At 31.9% G+C, this 25,037-nt stretch overlaps 1 protein-coding gene across 2 annotated transcripts in view; it reads right to left on the bottom strand.

Moving 5' to 3' along the window:
- PKN2 (protein kinase N2) overlaps positions 1 to 25,037 on the bottom strand; it is a 116,336-nt gene that overhangs the window by 71,734 nt on the left and 19,565 nt on the right. For both annotated transcript variants that reach the window (XM_016148511.2, XM_016148513.2), the window contains exon 2: positions 3,883 to 4,183. In XM_016148511.2, coding sequence (XP_016003997.2) covers positions 3,883 to 4,183 — 301 coding nt within the window. The remainder of the gene's footprint in view (positions 1 to 3,882; positions 4,184 to 25,037) is intronic.

Below are 25,037 nucleotides of genomic sequence, written 5' to 3'. Positions count from 1 at the left end.
TATCCTTACAATTTATTTGTGGGATAATAATAATACCTCATGAGACTATTCTTGAAGTATATAGAAGGTAAGCAGGAAGCTCAGAGTATCATAGGCATGAAGAGGACATCAAAAATGTCTTACTATTCATAAGAATAAATACACACGTTTTACAAATAAGAGACCCATAAAAATCAGATCTTGACATTATAAGGAATATTTGAGAGTTTTACAGTTAAAAGTTCTGAAGCTCATCTGATGAAAGTCCTTATTTTACAAATGAGAAACTAAAGACTGATAGGAGTTAATCATTGTAGAGGTGAATTAAGAGTAGGCCTCCTAACTACTTCCGCAGTAATCATTTATACAATATAGACTTAAAATTTGTCTCTCTCCCTGAGTCATTGTCTCTGTTTACATACCCCCGCAAGACGACAGGAATTAGTCAAACACTTCTGTTATTAATCCATGTATATATGCTCCTAGATTTACAGTGGGGTTACATCCTGATAAACCTAACGAAAGTTGAAAAATATCCTAAACCGAAATGCATTTAATACACCTTAACCTACCAAACATCATAGCTTAGTCTTCCCTACCTTAAATGTGCTTGGAACACTTACATTAGCCTAGATTGGGCAATTATCTTGAGTTTCATCTCAAGAGTAATTTGCCACCTTCTCACCAGAAGCTGGAGACTCAGATGGGTATTTTGTAGACGTGATAAAACATAAAAACACAGAAGCCAAAAAAAGCTAGTGACACAGTACACTGTAGAGTATTGGCTGCTTACCCTTGTGATCCTGTGGCTAACTAGAAGCTACGGCTTGCTGCCACAGCCCAGAATCAAGAGAAAAATTGCTAGCCCGGGGAAAAAAATCAAGATTCAAAATTTAACATACAGTTTGAATGTGTATTGCTTTTGCACCATCGTAAAGTTAAAAAAACAAAAGTTAAAATTATTGTAAATTGGGGGAACATCTGTACTTTAAAGAACTGAAAGCAAAGTACTAGGTCTTTGAATTTTGTCACACCTCATCTAAATAATTTTGTTTACCTTAGCACACAATGTAAAAAATATAAAATTTTACGGCAATCTGATTTAAAATTAACATTAAACTGCCTTTGATCCTCTGTGCTGTTGTTGTTGCTTTTCAATGCTGTTATATCAATAATATTACCAAATCATGTGACTATACCATTTGTAAAAAGAATTATTTTAAAAAATAAATTCAAATTTTAACCAACTTGTTAACTTTATTCCAAACAAACTGAAGTATGAAGAAGTTACAGTAGAAATTTATATTTTATGTAAGATGTACCCTAAAATTATCTGAGAAGTCAATATTAAAAATGATCAGTAAAAGTTTCTGGGTTTCTTTATCTTAAAAGTTTTATTTAAGGCTTTATTTCCCAAGAAATGAGATTTTTTTTTCCTAAAAAAAAAAAAAAGTCATATTGTGGTTGTCTTTTTTTTTTTTTTTTAACTAATATTTAGAAATTCCACCAAGTTGTTAGCACTAGTTATAGGGAAGCTTTTAAAAATTAGCTCATGTCTTATGAAAATGATTCCCATCATTAAAATTTCTTGTAGCCATCTTCAGGCTTATAACACAGCTTTACTATTGCAAGCTTTCTCTAAATTTCAAAGCTATTAAAATTTTAAAGTACCATGACAAATTATGTTTGGTTTTAATTACAATAACTAATATAATATTTTTATTTGCTGAGATTTTTTTTGAGACATAATATTTACAACTATGATAACCCTTAAAAACAGGTGAATAAAAACATCCCTGCCTTCGAGGAATATACAGTTTAGTAAGTGATATAAATATGTACACTATAACATAATAAAACAATGAATGGGAAAAGTAGAATAGAGAAGATAATCAGAAAAAGTTGGGGAAGGTTTTCACGGTTATATCCAAATTGGTTTTTGAGGAAGAATAGAAATTTAATAAGACTTAAAGGTCATTTCTTTATATGAAACTCTAGAAAAGACAAATCTAATCTGAAAAAAGATAGAAGGTAGACCAGAAGATGTTAAAGCCAGAGATGGGAACTGGAGATTGGCTGAGAAATATATGTATACAAGAGAACCACTGAAGTGGTGGAAATGTTCAGCATCACTGGTTGTAGTGATGGTTAGCCAGAGTACAGTCATTTGCTAAAACTCATCAAGTCATACACTTAAAATATGTTCATTTTTATCATGTGTAATTTATATTTCAGTAAAGTTTAAACAATTGTAATGGGACTGGGGAAACCAAATGGACTCTTTGTGTGGCAAAAACTCTTCTATATCCCAATTACAAAGTACTTATCAGTATTCTGTGAGTAGGAAAATATTTTCTCTAAATAAACAGAGTTTAAAGCTCTAGCACTGTTTCTTATTTTAGACCTCTTCGAAAGAAGTAATGGGCAAAAAATGTAGAGCTCGGCAGAGTTCCAATAGAACAGGCTATTTCTAAGTTTGTATGACATTGCTAAAAAAAGCACTTTCATAATACAAATTTCCATTTATAATGTAATTATTAATGTGTTGTAAGAATACCAGATGAGGAGTTGAAGAGTTTAGCTAGCTTTGTGATTCTGGGGCAATTAATTCACATCTTTGGAATTATTTAAGCTCTAAAATAAGAAGGCTTGTTTCTCTATGATTTTTCATTTTTGAGATTTAATTATTCTTACAAGGTTGAAGTCTCTACATAGAAAGTCTCCAAATGAAACCCTAAGGTAAGTACTATATGTTGAAATTGATACATAAAAAGAAGTTCTGTCAAGTACACTGAATATCAAGAAGTATTTTATGTAGCTTTTGAGATTGGTAATTTGAAGTTCTTAGTCAAATTTATGTATTTTCTTAAATTTAATTTTACTTATATCTGCTATGTCTTATGAGCTAATCATACAGTTTCTTCTAAAATTTCTACAGTGCTAGAAACATTAAAACAACTTTTACTTGAAAAAGTTGAGGGTTGCAGAGATTAAACACCTTGTTCAAAATATCGTCTTTGCAAAGACAAAAATATTAGATCAATTATTAGATCAATGTGTATTAAATAATTCTTTAAGTAAAAAGTTTTAGAAGTAGTGTGTGTGTGTGTGTGTGTGTGTGTGTGTGTGTGTATTTGGATGAATGAATATTGGTACAAAGACGTAAATTTTTTTCTGGAAGGATAATCAACAAAGAGTTAGTAATGCTACCATTAGGGAAAGGGCCAAGGGTGGAGAGAGGTAGTTTTTCTACTTTTACTTTCTGTACCACTAAAAAATTTCCAACATGAACATTTGTTAATTTTATGTTTAAAAATTATGCTGTTAGGTTGGACTTATAGGTCACATTTTCATTTTATTTTCTATGTTTAAGAAAAAAAGTAATGTTTGGCTTTTTAGATTTTCTTCCTTTTTAAACAACGTGCCTGGTGATTTAGTTGTTAATTCAGTTGCTTATAGCATAAAGAACAAAAATCATAGGTTTGATTAATTATATTTGCAAAGAATAAAAACAGCCCTTGGTCATAGAATGCATTTTTAACTTTAAAAAGTCATCTGGCAAACTCCTGCTGCTGATCACACCGATAAATCAGGTAGGTAGAAGCATGTGGCTGACTCAATAAAGAACATTAATACTGGAAAATAACTCTAAGTAATATCTTTCTGACAGAGGCTAAGAGAGTAAATAGCAGAGTTACTCATCTCTAAGTAAACGTTCCAATTTTCATATACATCAATTCATCTATTTCTGAATACAACATAAGATCTTAACTATAAGAGAAAATATAGTCCTTGTACTTTGAGAAAAAGCTAAAAACTACATATTGCAAAGTATACTATTTAAAAAAATGATACATTTCTTATTAGTATACCATATAAAGATCAAATAAAATACACATATACCTGTAACATCTTCTGGGTCTGATACAACAATATGTGCATTTAGTTCCTGTAGCTTATGATGCAATTCTTCTAATTTTTTATTTGATTTTTTCAAAATGTTGTCCACATAAGCCAAATTTTTTTTATCTGTTGTGACTTTCCTCAGATTTTCAGCTCCTTCTTTGATTTTCAGTTCTTTCCTTATTTCTCTCTTGATTCGATCCTTGATATCATCCAATTTCTGTTGCACCACTGTATCTGAAAAGTCTAATTTCTGAACAGCACTCACATTCTCAGAAAATGGAAGACTTCGGGAATCTCCCTACAGAGAAAAACATACAAATGTGGCAGTTTAGGAAACTTAGCTGCTCAGTAAAATGTGCAGCATAAGAATAAAACTGTACATAAAGTGATTCTTTATTAAGTGTATTACATTTAATTACATTTAATTCTTTTCTTTAAAAAGCAACAAACTATTTACCTTTATAACAATATAAATTCATAAGTTCAAAAACTATACCCACTCACTAAATAACATTACCTGATAAATTTACATTAAAATAAATATAACTTATACACACATGAAGGCATCTTACAATTGGATTTTTGATATCTCATAAACCCAAATTAGATTCCAATGCTGACAATGTGAATCGGGGCAAGTTACTTAACCTTTCGAATGCCCAGTTTAATCATACATAAAGTCTAAATAATAATACTAGCTGCCTTTCATAGATATTTTGATAATTCAAAATATTATATGTGAAGCTCCAAATATGGTTCTTAGCCAACTGTAGTTGCTTAATTAGTGAAAATTATTAAGTTCCATAATGAGATAAAATCCTATTTTATCTTCTATAAGAAACCTGTTATAAATAAACTAATGGTGGCAAAATAAAGTTACACCCTTTGAATACATTTTAGTTAATAAATTACATGCATTAAGGCTTAGGAATACTATATTCGGAATTCTATATATTTCATGGCTAACGATCCCAACTGAAACTTTGTTTAACTCATAACAAAAACATCATTACTAGAAAATATATCCTAATTATATTCTACAGATAGAAGACAATACATGGTATCAGTTTTTCATCTTAAAATAAATATCAAATCAAGTAAGCACATCTAATCTATACTTAAAACAACCGAAGTTACATTCCAGCTATCTGTATATCATTCACTATTTTAAACTCCATTACTATAATACTATTGGTTTTTAAATTGTTAATTTCTAAAAAAAACACAAGAAACTAGAGATAACGTTTACTTTTTGGAAGAGAAATTGAGTTTGTGACGTACACAGAAAAGAGAGATTTTACTGTGCAACCTTTATTGTATCTTTTGGACCAAAGACTTAATTAAAAGATTTTCTTTAATTTCTTTGAGACTTCATCACACCCATATAGATAAGTTCTATTTAAATTCTTGAAATCAGATTGGAAATTCCCACCCTCATTTCCTGTTCCATTGTACAAAGGGAATGTAGAATAATCTAATATTGAAACTTATTTGACTTCAGTTAGTTCATATAGTACCCAATAAATGGTGTCACTTTTCCCCTAAATAATTTAAAATACACTGCAGTATCCTGAGACTTTGTGAGGCACCCTAGAGAGCTTCGTTGCATAGTTTTGAGACTCATGGTACTAAGACTATTACTAAGTCTAAGATGGTACTAAGGTTGTTTTTAAAAAATGCTATATGAAAATGGCTTACACGTCACTTTAAGGCCCTTCCTACTTCAACTCTCATTTCTTTTTAATTTGCTCCCTAAGTTCCAATCGAATTACAGAAATTTACTGACGAAGACAATCTCTCTTGGCTCAGCTACAATGCGTGCTACACTTTTTTGGGGATGCGCCCTTTCCTTCTTTCTTCAACTATTTCTTTCTTCCTAGCCTCTTCTTTGCTCAGTTAACTTTTACTTTGTTCAGAGTTCACAATTCTTTCCAGGAAAGAATTTCCTGCCTATGCCCTTCCTTAGAATTTATATTAAATGCCTCTCCTGTGTGCTCTTGTAGGATGGATCCTATTTAAATAATTATCCCTTTTGTTATCTGCCCACCCCAAAGACAATGAGCAATTTGAGGGTAGAGCTTATACCTCGCAGAGTAGTTTTGTTGTTTTTCTTAACGATTTGTCCATTATACGATGTAATATTTTTGTTTTTAGAATTCAGGAAAACTGTCATTGCTGAGAAAGTCATGTTTTCCTACTTCTGATAAAGAGAACTCACACTCCAGAAAGCTCAAAGGCAAAACTGATATTCGGTCATATCAAGTATTTTAGCTAGAATAGGATATGAACCATATGTAGTTAGCATGTTTGCTTCCCCTCTTCCTTTTCACAGGCTTGAACTTTTAGTAACCATAGTTTTACTTCCATCTTTCATTGTGACATGGCTCAGACACCTTTTGGAAAGGACCAGGAGATAGATATAATTAGTATTTTAAGGTCAATAAAGGTTAGAAAAGGTTACAGTACTTTCTCTTACGTCTTTCCTAAAAATTTTATTTGCAGTAAACTGTGAAAATTATTGGAAAATATAATTTTCTTGCATTTGGAACAACTGAAATAAGATATTCCATCTATTAAATTATGTCTCCACCCTAAAAAGTTATACATGTATGTATGTATGTGTGTATGTGTATGTGTGTGTGTGTGTGCGCGCGCGCGCGTGTGCCAGGAACTAGTATTAGGCAATGAAATAATATTCTTCACAGAAGAAAGATAAATTAGCTCCAGAAAAGTAGCTATTTTACCAGTGAAAATCTTTGGTGATAATCTTTGTCTGAAGAGGTTCTATTACAAGCAGTAGTAACTGTCTATACCAGCTACATTATATTAATTTATGTTTACAAGCTTAACACTTTCAGCCACCATTCACGACTCTTTTCTACTCTATAAAATTTCATGCCTCCCCCGAAAGTAAAGAGTAGACACCCTTTTTATCTTCTTAAAACAAAATGAGATCCAACTTATAATCGCAAACTCCCTTCAAAATTTATTAATATTATCAGAAAGGAGAGAAAATATTTTTTAAAAAAACTAATCTTAAGAATAAAACTAAACTCTTAAGAATATTCATGATTCTCTGCCAATTTTATATCTATAAAGGAAACCCAATAATTACATCTTTTTTCACTCAAATCATAAGCTTAGCCATTCCATTCTAGTCAAATTAACTGAACATTGCTATTTACATTCTTTACCATATTTCTTATATCCAATTCCTTTCACTCTCAATCTAAACTCATGGTCACAAAATACTTGTTAAAAAAATATTTAAGGTTTTTCATGATTAATACTATCTACCTATTTTTAATGTAATTTTAATTTTTTATCAGCCATATCCTTAATGCGGTCATTTAATCAGAGAGGTCAAATACAAACACAAGGAAACCATTTGTGGAATTAATACCCTCAGGATTTATAGAACCATCAATGATTTTTAGGTAAGTACATTTCAAGTGGCTAAATACAAGAAAGAACTGAGATTCAATGAATAAGAAACAAAGAGTAAAGATTAGATGGCTTTCAAAGGAATAGAAATAAATTTAGAACTGAATAGATAGGCTGAATAGCAGATTAGACCAAGATAATAAATTAGTACACTGGCAGTTAAATAACTGAGAAAACTACTCTGAATTCATCACACAGAGATATGAGAAATTAAAGGGCATGCAAGATAAAATAAGAAGAGCCAAGATCCATCTAGTAAGAGCTCCAGAATATGAGAATAAAGAAAATGGAGAAGTATTTCATGAAGAAATAAATGAATTAGAATATTCCCAAACTGAGGAATGATATAAATCCTTATACTAGAAGGTCATATCAAGTTGCAAATAAGATAAATGAAAATAATAAAAGTAAACAGAGAGAAAAGGCTTTTTATCTACAAATGAAAGACAATTAGATCAACTTAAGACAGCCTTAGTCACAACGGGGGCCCAAAACTATTAAACTTCTTTAGGATTTCAGCTTTTATCTTATGGTCTTAGTATATTGCTAAGATTTTTGGTAAAATTTCTAAACAATGTACTTCAAAATATTAACATTCTGAGGAAAGTTACAGATGAACAAACCCAGAGTCCACATTTACTAACATCATTCCCTTGTTTACTAATCATGTATGTTAACTTATATTAAAGAAAAATTGTGCTCTGGCAAAAGAGACTATACTAATTTTACCTCTTAAATTGAAAAAGATTTGATAATGTTGGTAACAATCCCATAAGCCTTTATAAAACTAAAAAATATGTTAAAAGAAACTTAAAAATAGTGATTCCCTCTGACCTAGTAATTTTAATTCTAGAAATATAACCTAAGAAAATAATTAGAAATTATTACCATGTAGAATAGCCAACTCAATAACTTTTAAATTAACCAATAATATGTGCAAGGCACTGCGATGGGCAGAGACGGACTCCCTTATGAAGCTTAAGAAAAGCAGGGCCTTAAACAAATATATGGGAAAGAGAAAGTTCAGGATGCTAAGTAAATGTCATAACAAAAGAATTTCAAACAGTCTAGAAAATAAGAAAAGATTTCTCTCATTTATGTGTTTATTATTCCAAAGCAGGATGTCTAGCCTGATATATTGCTGCTATGTAAACTCAGTTTTATTTCAAATTATGTTTAAAATAAGAATGGGAGGAAAAAAGACTGGAAGGAAAGAGATTAAAATATTAACAATAATTATCTTTGGGTAAAAAAATTAAAAGAAATTTTTATTTGTAGTTCAAAGTTTTCTATATTTTCTGAATTTTTTTTATAGCAATGAGTATATATTGCCTGTTTACTAAGAAGGGAAAGATTATTTCTTTAAAAAAGTAACTTTCACTTTATTTAAATTTTGACAAATGTAAAAACTTCTAATGATATCTTATAATCTACAGGATATTTGCTATTTAACTAGGTTATTTTGAGTTAATATTAATACTACTGCAAGGTATGAGACTACACATTCCACTCGAATTAGACCATATCATGAGCCAGCCAACTATTTCAAATATACAAATGTGTTAATATGTATTTGATAAGCACAACTATTTTTATTTTATGAAATAATGAAATTCTGATCTGTAGACTAAAACATAAATGAACATTTTCAATTTATTATATTTCAACAAACTCACAGTGAAGAAAAACACTAAAATAAGAACAGGATCAGATTCAAAGAACAAAATGAAGAAAAAAGTCTGTCACTCATGACCCAGTACTTCATTTAGGGAGAGACAGGAAAGGATGTTTACTCCTCACTGGCCAACTTCCCAGAGAAGAAGTGAAAAAGCTGTTACTTGCTCTTTATTATAGAAATATAAAAGTTTGACCAGACAAATGACAAGAAATGTTGGACTACCCATAAAAACTCACTGGCTACAGTGATTCATATACTGTTTTAGCTAGAAGGAATTTCAAAGATTATGTAGACTAATTCTCTCGATTTCAGTTTTGAGGAAAGCAGGTTCAAAGCAGCTAAGCAACTTGCCTAAGGTCACAAAGAAATGCCAGTGACCTGGCTGGGTTTAGCATACTACTCTCCTGACACCTAGTTTGGTGTTCTCTTATTCCACAATGCCTTCTTAGAAGAGATCTTTGCAGCATCCATTTCCTTATATTTTGAACTACACCCTAACCTGAGATTTGCATTAATTAATGGATATTATGTGTTTTAAAGCAGGGATATTGGCAAGACATATTTCCTCTTATTCTCTCATTTTACCCTAATCCAATATTCTGTGTCTCAGGGGAGAATGTTCTTAACTAGAAAAAAAGAAACCAGTTCTAACACCAACTTTCTGTCACTGCCTGTGCAACCCAAGAATGTTATCCCATCTATCTATACCTGTTTACTCATCTGCAAAATGGTTTTTGACTTTTATAACTTTTAGTTAATTAATTTCTTTGAAAATTTCATTTATTCAAAAAATTCACTGAATGCTAGACAATGGAAATGGCACAATCCCGCTTTCTTTCAGATATTCAATTTATTAAGGAAGACGGTCATAAAACCCAAACATAATCTGAAGCAGTAAAGCTTTACACAAAAGGTCATACTGCATGCGCGTGCGCACACACGTATGTGTGTGTGAACAGAAGTCTCAGTTAGAATATAGTATAATGGAAAGAACCAATAAATATTTGAAGTCAGACTGGCCATGCATAAATTCTGATACTACAACCATGTTACAGTTGTAATTTCCTCATCTGCAGAATGGAATAATTACAGCTACTTCGACTGCATTATTCTAAGTCTCATAATGGTTATGCCTAGGATTAAGAAGTATGCTTTCATAGCAATATTACAGTTGCTGTCACATAATCAGCACTGAAGTAGACAGTGCTGGGCACCGACATAACATATATCCTCCCTTTATCCTTACTAAGAAAATTCCCATTTTGTTAGATGTAACAAAGTGCACACATAAAATTTTTATTTCACCAGACTTAATTATAGCTTGAAGTGACTATATGACAATTCTTGTCAAAGAGAAGTAAGCTCAGGATTTGTGGGAAAGACTCCACTTCTCCTTTTCGTTTTTCCTAGAACATAGATCCATAGTCTAAAGGTACAGGAGTTATCCTGTGAAAAAAAGGGGCAGATAGGACAAAAACAACACACTAAAGATGGCAAAGCAAAGAGCCTGGGACTCTGATTGTTTACTGAACTGCTACACAAGTACTGGACTGCTTTTGAAATATAAAACCGTACTTAACTAAGGATCATATAGGGCCAATATAGATTTGGCTTTTACTCTGAGTAAAATGGGGAGGGCTTAGGCAAAGAAGTGATATGGTATAACTTCCTATTAAGAAAGATTTAAAGAGGGCAGAAGAAGCAGGGAAGTGACGGTAGATTGTTACAAAATGACCTTAATGAATCCTGCCTTCCTGCAGTGACATCACGTAGCCCTCTTCCACACTAACTCAAGGTTAGCCTTTTGACTTACTCTCACTAATAGTGTGATGTAAGTGACATTCTGATGATGGGCAGGGAGTTCTAAGAGCATGCCTCAAGAGGATTCATAGCTTCTGTTTTGCTATTGAAAACCCAACTACTATTTAAAGAAGTCCAGACTATTCTGCTAGAGAGAGAGGCCCTGGAGGACGAGAGACCATGTGGAAAGAGGCCATGCAGAAGAGAATCAAAATTCCACATGTTTTAGCTGTTCCAGTGAAGGCACCAGACATCATTTGAGTGAAGCCACAGTGGACATTCTAGTACAGCTTAGCTACCAGCTGAATGCAGCTGCCTAAGCAAGCACAGGCAAGACCAACAGAAGGTACATCCAGTATACCCACGAAATTTTGAGATGAGTTTGTTCTACCTCAATAGATACGTGATACAGAGGCTATTTCAGTAACTCAGGCAAGAGATGATAGCTCTAAGCACTCTCTTCAATTACAATGATTAATTACTTTTTGTTGACACTCAATAGATAAAAAGTATAATGATCTAATTTGAGAGATGGGGAATGTTAATAATACTATATTAAAAAAGAAAAAACAATTTCCATCTTTTCCTTTTTTGCAACTCTCCACCCCCTCCCACACATATTCAAGAAGAATGTAGGTAGAGACAACAATTTTTATCTTAAAAAAAGTAAAACATAAAATCATTACTTTTTAAAATAGATCTGCTTTAAAAAAATTGCCTTGCTTCTTCACCATTCCTGTCACAAATCTGAGAATAAGCTGCATATGGGCAAAAGCATCTAAACCTTTAACTCATAGATCGATTTAGAAGTAATCAATCACATGATTAAAGTAGACCCATTCAGATGCCCGTTTCAGGAATTGATAAAGAAGTTCTTCTCCTGAGAACACCAGTTGCAAATACAATAAAAATATGAAGCTACTGATGAACAGAAGTGCTTTCCTTATCACAGACAGCCAGAAAACAAAGCTAACTCAGAAAGAAGCAAAGATGAGACAAAGAGAAAAAGTTTACTGATAGCATTAGTTGAGCATCCAAATCCAGTCATGCTTAAACCAAACATACTCTATCATTAAATTTAGTCACAGTGTCAACCAATTCCTTTTGGCTTGAGTTGGTGTGATGTAAGATTTTTTTGTATCATAAATCAGAGTCCCAAATAATGTGATACATCTACTTCTCTGCTTCGAAACATAAAATTTTATCTAATTTAGTAATGATAGCTGCAATTCCATATCTCTTTATATGATTTTTTTCCAACATCACGGTCAATGTTCCTTTGAAGTGTTAGTATAAGAAGTCTAAATAACCTCACTTTATACAACAAAACTGAACCTAATGGGCCAGATTTCCACCTTTGTTCCAAAGGATGCCACTAGTAATTTCTTGTTTTATTTTGCAAACTCTTGTCCCTCGAGTTTCTGGGAAATATTTCTCGTCACTCAAACCCTGTGATTCTAGTGAGGTCTTCATTGCTCCTACATGATCTATATCCCTGGCTACAGTTGAATGATCTGAAAATGGACAGCTAACTAATAAGCTAAACCACATCCTGGCCAAACATGATTGATCCATTCATCTACTGATGGACATCTTGGTTGTTTCCAGGTTTCAGCAATTATTAAGTGGTTATAAGCATTCATATGCAGGTAACATATAGAAATTTTTATATATGTACATACAGAGGTTAGTATATACACATCTCCTTGCTCTGTTAGATAAGAGAGCCTAAAAGACAAAATACTTGAGTAGCAACAAATATACCTAGTGCCTAGATCTTGATTTCTAATACCGGTTTCCAATAAAAAAAACAAAAAACAAAAAACAAAAAAACAGGATTCCAGAAAAATGGCTTATTTTAGGACTGGAGCAGGAAATATGCAAATGAGCCTTATTGTGTAATAAAGTAAGGAAGTGCTCAAAACAAAACAAAAAATGTCTCATTGATAGAGGTTTGTCAAAGGAACACAGGAGGCAAGCTGAAAGGGCCCCTACTGGTCAAAGTTGGAACAATTTTAGCAATAAAATAAATAGCATAGTATTGGATTATAATCCAAAGTATAAAGTAAATATCAGTCTATAGTGATAACACTATAAGTAAATAAATGAATGGTAAACGAGATAAATCTTCTGTACAGAAGAATTCAAAATAATGTATTTAGATATTCTACCCTTTCCAAGAAGAGGAGCATAAATCTCCACTCCTTAAATGTGGGCTGTATATAGTGACTTCCTTTGAAAAAGTACAGTATAAAAAGGAGGAAAAAAAAAGAGTACAGTTAGGAGAAACCTGACAAACACTACCTCAGCTAGATAATGAAGGTCAGTATCAATGATAAATGTTAATATTATGTACACTTGATATGATGAAAATGGTGCTTTAACACTGTAGTTTACTTCCCTAAAACCCACAACTCTAGTCTAATCATGAAAAAAAAATACCAAATTCCAATAGAGGAACATCTACAAAATATCCAACTACTTCTCTTCAAAATTGTTAAGGTCAGACAATGAATGGATTTCTGGGCTTTTGTCCCCCATCTAGCAGTAGCAAGCTGTCTAAAATGGCAATCCTCTCTTCCGATGATGTGTTGTCAATGAAGATCAAGTGGGGACCAAGTCAAAAATCCCACTCCTATCCAGAAGGTTAAAGTGTTGTACCTCATTACCCCAATAAGAGAGTGAAGTAAGAGGAAGAGGGTCTTGGAGAGGAGAGAACTGGAGAAATGAATTCTTTAAGCATGCATAAGAAGTCCTGGTTCTGCACAGAACCAAGACCAAAACACACATTAAGCTGGCTGAATTAACATGCAAAAAGGTTTGAGAAATAAACTATGTCATAAAATCCCAGTTTTTGGAGTGGCTTTCAGGGAGTACACAACACAGACCAGAATGACACTGCAAAGGCTCTAGAAAGCAAATTATCAGTGAAATCACAACTGGCAAAAGTAGGCCAGAATCTGTGTGCTAAACTTTGAAAAAGTGAATATTTGCTAAAAAAGATTTGAATAGGGTACAGGTTCTCATAGTGTAATAGCCCAAATGTCCCAGATATAATTTGGAAAAAAAATTACTCACCAAAGAACCAGGAAATTGACCAACTGAGTGACAACAGACAATAAATATATGCTAACGCTAGGAAGACTCAGATGCTGAAAATAACTGACCAAGATATTAAAGCAATCATCATAAAAATCTTTCAACAAACAATTATAAACATTCTTAAAACAACTGAATAAAGAACTCTGGCAAATAACAGAAGATGTAAAAAAGAACCAAGGAATTATAGAACTGAAAAATATGAAAACTAAAGTAAAAAGCTCACTGGATGGGCTCAATAGGAGATTGGAGATAACAGACAAAATAAACATTAAACTTGAAGACAGATGAATAAAACTTAACTCATCTGAACAATTGAAGGAAATAGACTAAAGAAAAAAAGAAAAAAAGCACAGAAATTTTTTGGATATTAACAAAAGATATGACATCTGTGTTTGGAGTCCCAAAAGGAGAAGAGAAAGAGTAGGTGTCTGAAAAATATTTTATTTTTTAATATCTATCTATTTATTTATTTAAATTGAAGAAATGATTTAAATTTTTTCCCTCTATCATTCCCTCCCCTCTGGTAACCACTAGTCCATTGTTTATATCCTTGAGTCTGTGTTTGTTTGTCCTGTTTGTCTGTTGCTTTTGGGTTTATATCCCACATATAAGTGATATCATGCAATTTTCAACTTTTTCTGTCTTATTTTGCTTACAATAATTATTTCGAGGTCCATTCATGTTGTTTCAAATGGCAGCATTTCATCTCTTCTTATGGCTGAGTAATATTTCATTCTATATCTGTACCATAGTTTCTTTAGCCAATCTAAAAAATATTTTAAAAAGTAATGGCTACTTCTAAAATTTGGCAAAAGGCCAAATAAACCTAAGGATTCAAGAAGCTGAGCAAATCCCCAAAAGGATAAACCCAGTGGCATCCAAAGAAATCCCAGATACATTAAATCAAAGTTATGAGAACTACAGACAAAGAAAATATTTTTGAAAGTAGTTAGAGAGAAATGATGCATTTCTCAACAGAAATCATGGAAGCCAGAAGTACAACATTTTAAATCCTAAACGAAGAGAACTGTCAATCTGAAATTCTGTACCCAGTGAAAATATCCATCAGGAATTAAAGGGAAACAAAGACATTATCAGACAAAAATAAACCAAAAGAAATTGTCCATCAGCAGCCCTATTCTTAAAGAATGGCTAAAAGAAGCTCTCAAAACTAGAAAGAAATAACAACTGAAGGAGACTTGTAACTTCAAAATAAAGGAAGATAAAATGAATAACATTCCCCTCATGAGTTTTTATATGATCATCTGATGTACACAATGCACAGGTAACAAGACAAGTTTAATTTTGAAATGGGGCAAGTAAAGGTACCTGAATACAGTGATTTCTGTATATCACTTGATGGTAAAGTGTCAAGAGCAATAGTCTCTAATAAGTTACAAATGTATATTTTAATAACCAAAGAACCACTTAAAAAACTGGTAACATACTCAAAAACGCTATAAATAAATCAAAATGGAATTCTAAGAATGTTCAAGTAGCCCACAGGTAGACAAGAAAAGAGAAAGAGGAGGAATAAACACAGGAAACCACTAGAAAAAAGTAATAATCCAGCAGATTTAAGCTCTTACCTATCAGTAACTACATTAAATATAAATGGCCTAAATACAAAGTTAAAAACATTGTTACAGTGGCTTGAAAAAATATGACCTAGCTTTATGCTATCTACAAGACTAACTTTGAATGGCACAAGAATTTACAAAGAAAAAGCCATGCTACATAAACATTAATTTTTAAAAAAAAGTGGCTATCAGGAAAAGTAGACCTTGAAGCAAAGAAAATAATCAGGGCAAAAGAGGGTCAATACAAAATGATAAAACAATCCACCTACAGAGAAGACATAGCAACTCAATGTGGAAACAACAGAGTTTCAAAATATTAGAAACAAAAACTGATAAAACTAAGACAAGAGATAGAAAAATAAACAATTATAGTCAGGGACTTTGACACTTGTCTTTCAGCAAAATAAACTGACTTTGAAAGAATCAAATTAGTAACAGAAAGTCAGTAAGAAAACTTCCAAATACTTCAAATCATAAAAACACACTTCTAAAGTAACTCGTGGTTCAAAGGAGAAGTCCCAAAGGAAATTAAAAAAAGAAAAATACATAGAACTGAATAAAAATGAAAATACAGTGTATTAAAATTTGCGGAATGTAGCTAAACTCCCATCTTAAGAAACTAAAAATAGAAGAGCAAAATAAACTGAAAGCAAGCAAAGGATGGAAACAATAAAAATAAGAGCAGAAATCAATGAAATCGAAAAATCAGGAAAACAATCGATGACACAAAAGTTGATTGTTTGAAAAGATCAACAACATAAACTCCCAGCAAGACTGACAAAGATAAAAAGAAAAGATACAAACTATGTTAGAAATAAAATGATGAAACTATAAAAGTTAGTCATTTACAGACATGAAAAGAATAAGGGAACACTAAAAACAAATCTACACTAATATGAACAACTTACATGAAATAAACCAACTCCTCAAAAAGGACAAACCACCAGAATTCACCCAGTATGAAATACATAATTTGAATAGTCCTATAACTACTATACAATCTTTTCCAGATAGTAAGAGAGAATACTTCCCAACTCCTTTTATGAGGTCAGTGTTACTTAGATACAGGAAATATAAACACAAAGACCAATTTCTCTAAAGTTAGATGTAAAAATCTTCAACAAAATGGAAGAAAATTGAATTCAGTAATGAAAAAATTATTCATTACAATCTAGCAGGGTTTATTACAGGTAGTGAAGACTGATTCAATATTTCAAAATCTGTCAATACAATACATTATGTCAACAAAAATCAAAGATGAAAAATCACATGATCATACCAAATGATGCAGAAAAAGCAACTGACAAAATTCAATAGGCATTCATGATTAAAAACTCTCAGTAAACTAGGAATTAGAGAACTTCCTCAACTTGATAAAGAGCACTTACTTGTAATGGTGAAAGACTAAATGTTTTCCCCTGAGATGAGGAGGAGGATGTCTGCTCTCATTAGGCTTTTTACCACTTCAATAACATAATAATTCATACAAACTGGAAAGGAAGAAATAAAACCATCCCTATCAAAGAGGATAACATGGTCCTTGTGATATATAGAAAATCCCGAGAAATTTACCAGAATAAATTTTCTAGAATAAAAGAGTAGAGTAATATCACAGGATATAGAACATTCAAAAATCAATTGTACTTCTATGTACAATGACCATACGGACTAAAAGCAAAATACAATTTACAATCATTGCATAGGTACTCCTGTGACGTGATCTATAGCATTTGCGCACATTCCCTATCACATTCCTTATCACATTTCCCCCTGCTTGACAATAAGGCATGTTCTAAAAGAGCAGAGGCAGTTCACGACTGTCTCCAGCACAGTATCTGGCACATTGTAGCTAATCAATAAATACCTTTAAGGGAATTATTTGATTTTTGAAAAAAGGATGATATTTCAAGTTTCATAGGTAAAATAGCAATTCCCCACAACTCCCCATACAAAAACCCAAATCTCTACCCCCTACCGAAAAAAAAAAAAAAAAAAAAAAAGCTTTAGTTATAGAAAGTTTCATGCAAAAAGAAAGAGTATCGGGAAACACAAACAGCCAGAGTCAGAAATCAAAATGTTCCTCACATTTATAATATGGAAAGAGCTTTCAGTTATAAGTCATTGTTTTTTCAATTAAGTCACATGCCTATTCAAACATAAAAGAAAATTATACGGTAAGTAAAACCTCAATTTTGTAACTATCATTTTAACGACCATTTAACTTTTCTTTGTTTTTTCATTGTCACATTTCAAATTCTTAAAACTTTATCTGCATAAAATAGAAATAATTTTATCTTGTCAGTATTCTAAACCAGAGGACTCATTATCAAGTGGCAGGAACTAGAGCTACCAATAACTCTAAGAGCATCTAATCACCACTCTACTGATCAATTTTATAAATTTTCCCCTAGTAGTGGTTCTTAAACTTTTTTGTGTCTGTGGAGTTGGGGTGGGGTTGGGGGCAGGGATTACAGAGCTACTCTGGAATCCTGATGAAAGCAATGGTCTCTCAGAAAATTTCATGTTTGCGACATACACACACCCTGGCAGGAGGTTTCTATGGGTTCAAAGATCCCTAAAAGTCCTTCCAAGTACCCCAAGTTCAGAACCCATGTAAGCCTAGCCTTTCATCAATCAGTTACCTTCCAGCTATCAGCTATCTCTTAGGAGGCTAATATGCAAAAAATACTTTTTAAGAAAATATGTTCATTATAAAAGCAAAAGTAAGACCTTGATTAATTTATTTCATAGAATACCTCCTTTATACAAAACCGAATTAAAAATTTAAGTAACTTCAAAAATTATATTAAGCAGAGCTCTGGATGATCAAAGAAATCTTCCTCAGTGCCTACATTCTATTTGTTCTTATACCTCTAAAGGTGAAGCCTGGGATCTTCTTCATTCTGAACCTTCTCCAATCCTGAACTTCCCGGAATACAAAACATACAAGCCCTGTTTTGTGTTCATTGTCCTAACAATATAAGAAATTATAATAGTTTCGTATGTATCTGTTATTGGCCATCATACTTTAACTGACACTTTAAAAAAAAAGAGTAAAAATATTTTTAAAGGGCTACTTATACATTATAATTTTCCTTTGTCTCTAAACGTGAACTAAAAGTCATTCTCCCTAGCCAGAACTTCTCAGTAGGGGCTTTATTAGCTCCTAAGGGCATTGTGGAAATATGTGGAAATTCTGGTTGTGAAGATGACAATAAGATAGACCTACACGGGTAAGGAAGTGACAAGCAGAAACAGAGATTCTATAAAACAGAAAGCCAAGATTAATAAAATAATAAAGGCTATAAGTACATCAGAACTGAAAACAAAGGTTTTGTCTAAAAGACTATGAAAATGGTTAAATTTAGTAAGATATAGAAATCTCTGTCATCGTATCTGGCATTTATCATTTATTCAATTACCAGGAAAGCAAACATTATCATTATTGCTAAATACAGCCAAAAAGTGAACAAAGGATAACAGGATATCAAAATAAAGAAAAGATGAGGCCAAAATTAATTCTTTTGTATCATGCTTAATTTAGAGCCGACTTCACTTATCACAAAAACCTCTAGTGTAGTAAAGTATTAAACATTTTTTAAATAACTAAGCATAAACAAAAGAGATAATAGAGTAGCATATTTATTCCAAACATAATGAACAATAGGAACTTGGGGGCTTAAACGAAGAGATATTAAGAGAAAAGATTATATAGGAAAAGCCCAGAGATGCTTTTGTTGTTGTATGAAAGTATACAATAAAAGGCAACCAAACTAAGATTATGAAAGATAGATAAATGGATGGAAAGACAGGGAGGAAGGGAGGAACAAAGAGGTGGCGGAAGGTGGGAAGGAGGGAGTCAGGGTGGGACTTTCATTAAATGTTTTACTTTACTGGTTAAGTTTAAGAAATAGAAAGCAAGTTGTCAGTTACTCAGAGCTGGGAGGTGGGCAAAGCAACAATGAAACTATATAGACAATACAAAAAAAGTCCCTGAGAAAGTGAAACTAATTAGTCAAGTGCAAGACAAGTAAAAGCTATTTGCAAATAAAAACAATAAAAGAGCAAAGAGACTTGGTTGAAACAAGTTAAAAACTAGCGAATGATAAAATGTTTTACTACTAGCAATATGATAGAAATATGGTATGTGAAAACAAGGGCAACCTTCCTACTGTCCTTCATATTGGTTTTCATGTTTGCTGATGACACAAGGAAAAATATTTATAATTATCATGAGGGTTTCATCAAGAGCTAAGAGATTTAATCAAGAAATTTCTGGTATGGAAATGATAAATACCAGATTTTGTATAGTAGTTGTGGGTGGGGAGATAAGGAGGGGGTAGAAATGCCAAAGAGAAGTATCCAGAAAGAAGACTTCATTTAATTATACTGGTAATGTTTATTTCTTTAGGTGGTGAATACAATGACGTTTTGTTTGATTACTCTGTGTGTACCTTTTGGTATGCCTATAATGTTTAATAATAAAATGAGATAGAAATGATACAAAAAATAAAAGGAGAGGGCTTATCTAATAGTAAAGATACTGGGTTACATTACTAGGGAAGTAGTTGAGGAAGCCTGCAGAATTTCCAGGTCACCTAATGTAGGACAAGCGTCAATCTTTCAAAACTGTTCTACTCTGAGCATACATTTTCTTGAAAACATGTTAAGAATTTTTAAGTTGAAATGCCATGTTACTGGGTATATTTCAATATATAAGAAATATTAAGCATATATTTAAATTTATGTTCAACATAATATTCAAGCTTCTTTTATAATTCTTAAAAATTAAAGTTTCCTAGCTATTACTTAATTATATTTTTAGTAATGTTTCATTCATTTGTTCTCATTGTAAAGTTGGTATCCACAAATATTAATATATCAGAATAAAACAATTAAAATAGCACAAATGTATTAAATAAGAGTCAAGTGAAATTTGCACAAGCGGGTGTTTTACATGGAATTTGACTTAATTTAAAAAACTTTACACCTTAGACTTAAAGAGGATTTTATGCATTTGACCTCAAAGGCAAGGGAAGTAAAAGCAAAAATAAAGGAATGGGATTATAACTAAAAGGCTTCTGCACAGCAAAAGAAATTGTCTACAAGGTAAAGAGACAACCATCCGAATGGGAAAATATATTTGCAAGCAACACCTCCAATAAGAACTTAATATCCAAATTATACAAAGAACTCATACAACTCAATAACAACACACACAAAATGATCCAATCAAAAAATGGGCAGAGGACCTGAACAGACACTTCTCCCAAGAAGACATACAAATGGCCAACAAGCATATGAAAAGATGCTCATCATCACTAGCTATCAGGGAAATGTAAATCTAAACCACAATGAGATACCATCTCGCACCTGTTAGAATAGTTGTTATCAACAGGACAAATAATAATAATGTTGGAGAGCATGTGGAGAAAAAAGAACCTTCATCACTGCTGGTGGGACTGCAAACTGGTATAGTCACTATCGAAAACAGTATGGAGGTTCCTCAAAAGAATGGATCTACCATGTGATCTAGCAATCCCTCAACTGGGTATTTACCCCAAAGATTTGAAAACTCCTAACCAAAAAGATATTTGTACATCGATGTTCACAGCAGCATTATTCACAGTGGTCAGGACGTGGAAGCAACCAAAGCGTCCTAGAATAGATGACTGGATAAAGAAGCAGTGGTACATATATACAATGGAATATTACTCAGGCATAAGAAGAGATGAAATACTGCCATTTGCGACAATATGGATGTACTTCAAGATAATCATGCTAAGCGAAATAAGCCAGACAGAAAAAGCTAAAAATCACGTGATATCACTAATGTGGGATATAAACCTAAAAGCAACAAACGAACAAGACGAAGAAACAGAGACTCATGGACATGGACAATAGACTAGTGGTTACCAGAGACTGGAAGGGAAAAGGGAAGTGGGAGGTAGATGGGGTAAAAGTTGTCAAATATGTGGTGACAGAAAGAAATCTAACTATAGGAGATGAACACACAATGTAATCTGTGCCTTACTGTTAAATTGTACACCTGAAACTTAGTGGATTTTGTTAACCAATGTCATCATAAAAATAAATTAATTAAATTTAAAAAAATGTTAAATACTTTATATTTTATGGTGTTATGGTAGTGTTTTTAATAATTTATAACAAATCCTGGTTATTTACCCACCTGAAGGAATCATGTACATTACATTCTTAATTCAGAATATGGTGTGCTTAGTTCTCTTGACAAATTTTTATAGAATATAATAATCATAATTGGAAGCATATTCCTCCTACAAAAGTCATATTCCGTGAGGTACTACAAACACATATAGAAAGGGTGAGAGTAGCCTATAATAGTGTGATCAGATATAAATGATAATTCAGTTCCTAGGAACTCTGATATATCTTCTGTCCTATAAGTTAGCAAATGTTTGCTTTTTAAAAACTGTTTTATTGAGCAACAATTTATTAAATATCTATTATATGTAAAGTCCTATTCCAGACACTGATGATACAAGGGTGATCAAGCCACTCTTCCTATAAATGTGGTGGTTCAGATCTAAGTACAGAGAAACACATATAATTAATAAGTTGTTTAAAAAGTATAAATCAGGTTAGCATGAAAAATGTGATTTTAAGTCCATAAAATATCACTAATATATATGTATATATAAAACAAATAATTTTTAAGCCACTAATGTGTCACAAAAATTTGCTCATCTTAGAATTATAAAAGCTTAGAAAAGTAGATTAAAAATAATGTATCCACATTGCTTCTACTTCTCTTAAATTTATGTATACCAGTCCTACATATATGTAAAGTTTATCTACTTACTAATATAAATGATCACATTTCTATCTACAACTGTAAAGTGCCTTATAAGCATTCTAAAGAGATTCCGAATATGTATTTTATTAAAATGTAGTGTATATCCAAAGCAATAATTTAAACGACTATGATTTAATCACTTCATAAATACAAATTTCACTTTTCAGCACAATCATATCTTGCATTTAATATTATTACTAAAATTACCACTAGGAATAAAGACATCTCAATCAAAAACAGAATTCAAAATCATCACCATTTAATAGACAGAATGTACAAATCTCAGGGTCTCACATGCTTCCAACACAGAAATATTTCATACCAAAAATATCTAGAATGCTTAAGTAAAAGTTGGATATTAAAGGCAAGGATGAATGAATAAAAAAATTAAAAAATAAGAAAAATAAAGGCAAGATGAGGAGAGGGAAGAGGAGAGGAAAAGAGAGAGATTATAAATAAAAAAATGCTAAATTCTAACCATGGTTCGGCCACTGGTTTTCTATAAGATTTGTAGCAAATTCTTAGTCTTTCAATGATTTCTTGTCTAAAATAGTGCTTAGTTCTAATTTTAACTCAAAGTTTACATTACATCCATTTTGAATCCTATAAACAACTTTAGCTTTAATGAACTCGGATTGTATGCTTCCTTTTTTCCCTTCACTATCCTAGTCCAGCAGTTCTCAAAATGTGGTCCACGTGTCCCTGGGAGTGCAAATATTCTTTTATAATTATGTAATATCTATGTTCCCCTCCATATTTTAAATTCCACTAGAGAAGGAAGCATATTTAATCGCTATAAAATATTTTGATCATTATTGCATGACTAGACCCTAGAATAACATTTTGAATACAGAAGTTGCTCAGTAAATATTTGTTGAATGAATGAAGAAACGACCACTCAAAGTTGGCATACTGAGTCAAAAGTAAAACCCAAGAAAAAAAGTAGGAAAAAAATCATATTACTGTTAAGGTCATTTTGTACAGAAGTAAGAAGTACTACATACCTCAAGAAAAAGTCAAATTTTCTGTGTATATTATGTAAATCAGACAGCAAAATGTGAAATATACTGCATAAATGTAATTTCCAAAAACAATGTTAAAAATCAATGTTTTATATGTTAAAGGATAAAGAGTAATTTATTCAGAAAATATACTTCAGTCCTCATTGATGAAGCATAATATGATTGAATATTTAACAAAACTACATTTTAATCACAATTCATAATTGGTAATTTTGAACTATTACTTGATATTATATAATACATCAAGTCACATACTATAAAATGAAGAACCAACTTTTCCCCAAGTATAAAAAGCACCCCAAAGGAAGACAGTCACATAAGATTTTCAGCTATCTTATTCTTTACTATCAAATGAAATAAGTTTATAAAATGACATTCCATATGGGTGGGGTTAGATAACGACAATCTACAGAGAACCAGTTAATACCCATAATTAGTTTCCTTATTTCTATTCACACTAACACAAGAACTACAGGTTAGGTAGGTTGAAGCACAAAAACCATAGTTAGAGGGTAACAGGTAGACTATCACTATAGATATACAGAATGTCACTAAGGCATTATGTATCAAGGAAATACTTAATAACAAATAATTTGAATTCTCTACCCACCCCCACCCCAGAATGGCAACCAGCATTAGTATTAATCATGCTATTGGCTATAACCAAATGGCAGTTTTATTCCCATATACTACTTAATTCTGTCCTATAGGCTCGTTTTTCTTCAAATATACCAAATAAGTAAAAATACATTAAAAGAAAAATATAAGAACAATTACAGATCCAAGTATCTTAGTAATACACATATGAATCAAATATGGATTACTTTTGCCATTGCCTAGAGTACTTTGGGATAAAGAAATATGAGATATTAGTTTCTTTCCTTCAACATTTTAGTTAGAAAAATATGATCAGGTAATTAATAGAAAAAGAATTCAGAATGAAAAATAACAGATGAAAATAAACCAACCGTCTGTTATAATTAGGGAAATGAAATTAAAATAATGCTACATTTTATACCAAAATAAACTATTTCTCTCCTAAGCATTTACGAATGAAAGCATAAATCCACTAAAAACTTGCAACACAAATATTCATAGCAGCTTTATTTGTAACACCTCTCGACAACCCAAATCTATGAACAAACAAACGAATTGTGTATATCCATACAATAGGCTGTTACTCAGCGATAAAAAGGAACAAACTATACATCCAACAGCATGGTGGAATCTCAAAATCACTATGCAGGGTGAAAGAAGCTATGTAATAAAAAGTACATACTATACAATTCTTTCCATGTAAATGACAGAAAGCAAAAATTGCTTGCCTGGGAATTGGGGGTAAGGGGGTAATAATAATAAGTTGAGGTTACGAAAGGACACAAACTTTTGGCGTGAGAGATATGTCCATTATGTTGACTGCAATGATGGTTTCACAGGTAGAGATATGTTAAAACTTATCAAATTGTATATTTTAATTATGTGTAGTTTATTGCATGTCTATCTCAATAAAGGTGTTTTTTTTTTTTAAAAAAGAGAAACTTTGAATTCTCTATTTTTTTACTGTACACATTATATTTTCTTTTTATTAAATCCAAGGTTGTTCATTAAAAATCATATTAGAGTTAGAATATCTTGGTTCCATTCACAGTTCCCTTATTTAGTGATGGCAGACAAATTATTTAACCTCCCTG

Source organism: Rousettus aegyptiacus, unplaced genomic scaffold, assembly GCF_014176215.1.
Source record: "Rousettus aegyptiacus isolate mRouAeg1 unplaced genomic scaffold, mRouAeg1.p scaffold_m13_p_1, whole genome shotgun sequence".
Classification (NCBI taxonomy): domain Eukaryota; kingdom Metazoa; phylum Chordata; class Mammalia; order Chiroptera; family Pteropodidae; genus Rousettus; species Rousettus aegyptiacus.
The sequence above is the reverse complement of the archived record's forward strand: the minus strand, read 5'-3'. Positions and strand labels throughout refer to the sequence as shown.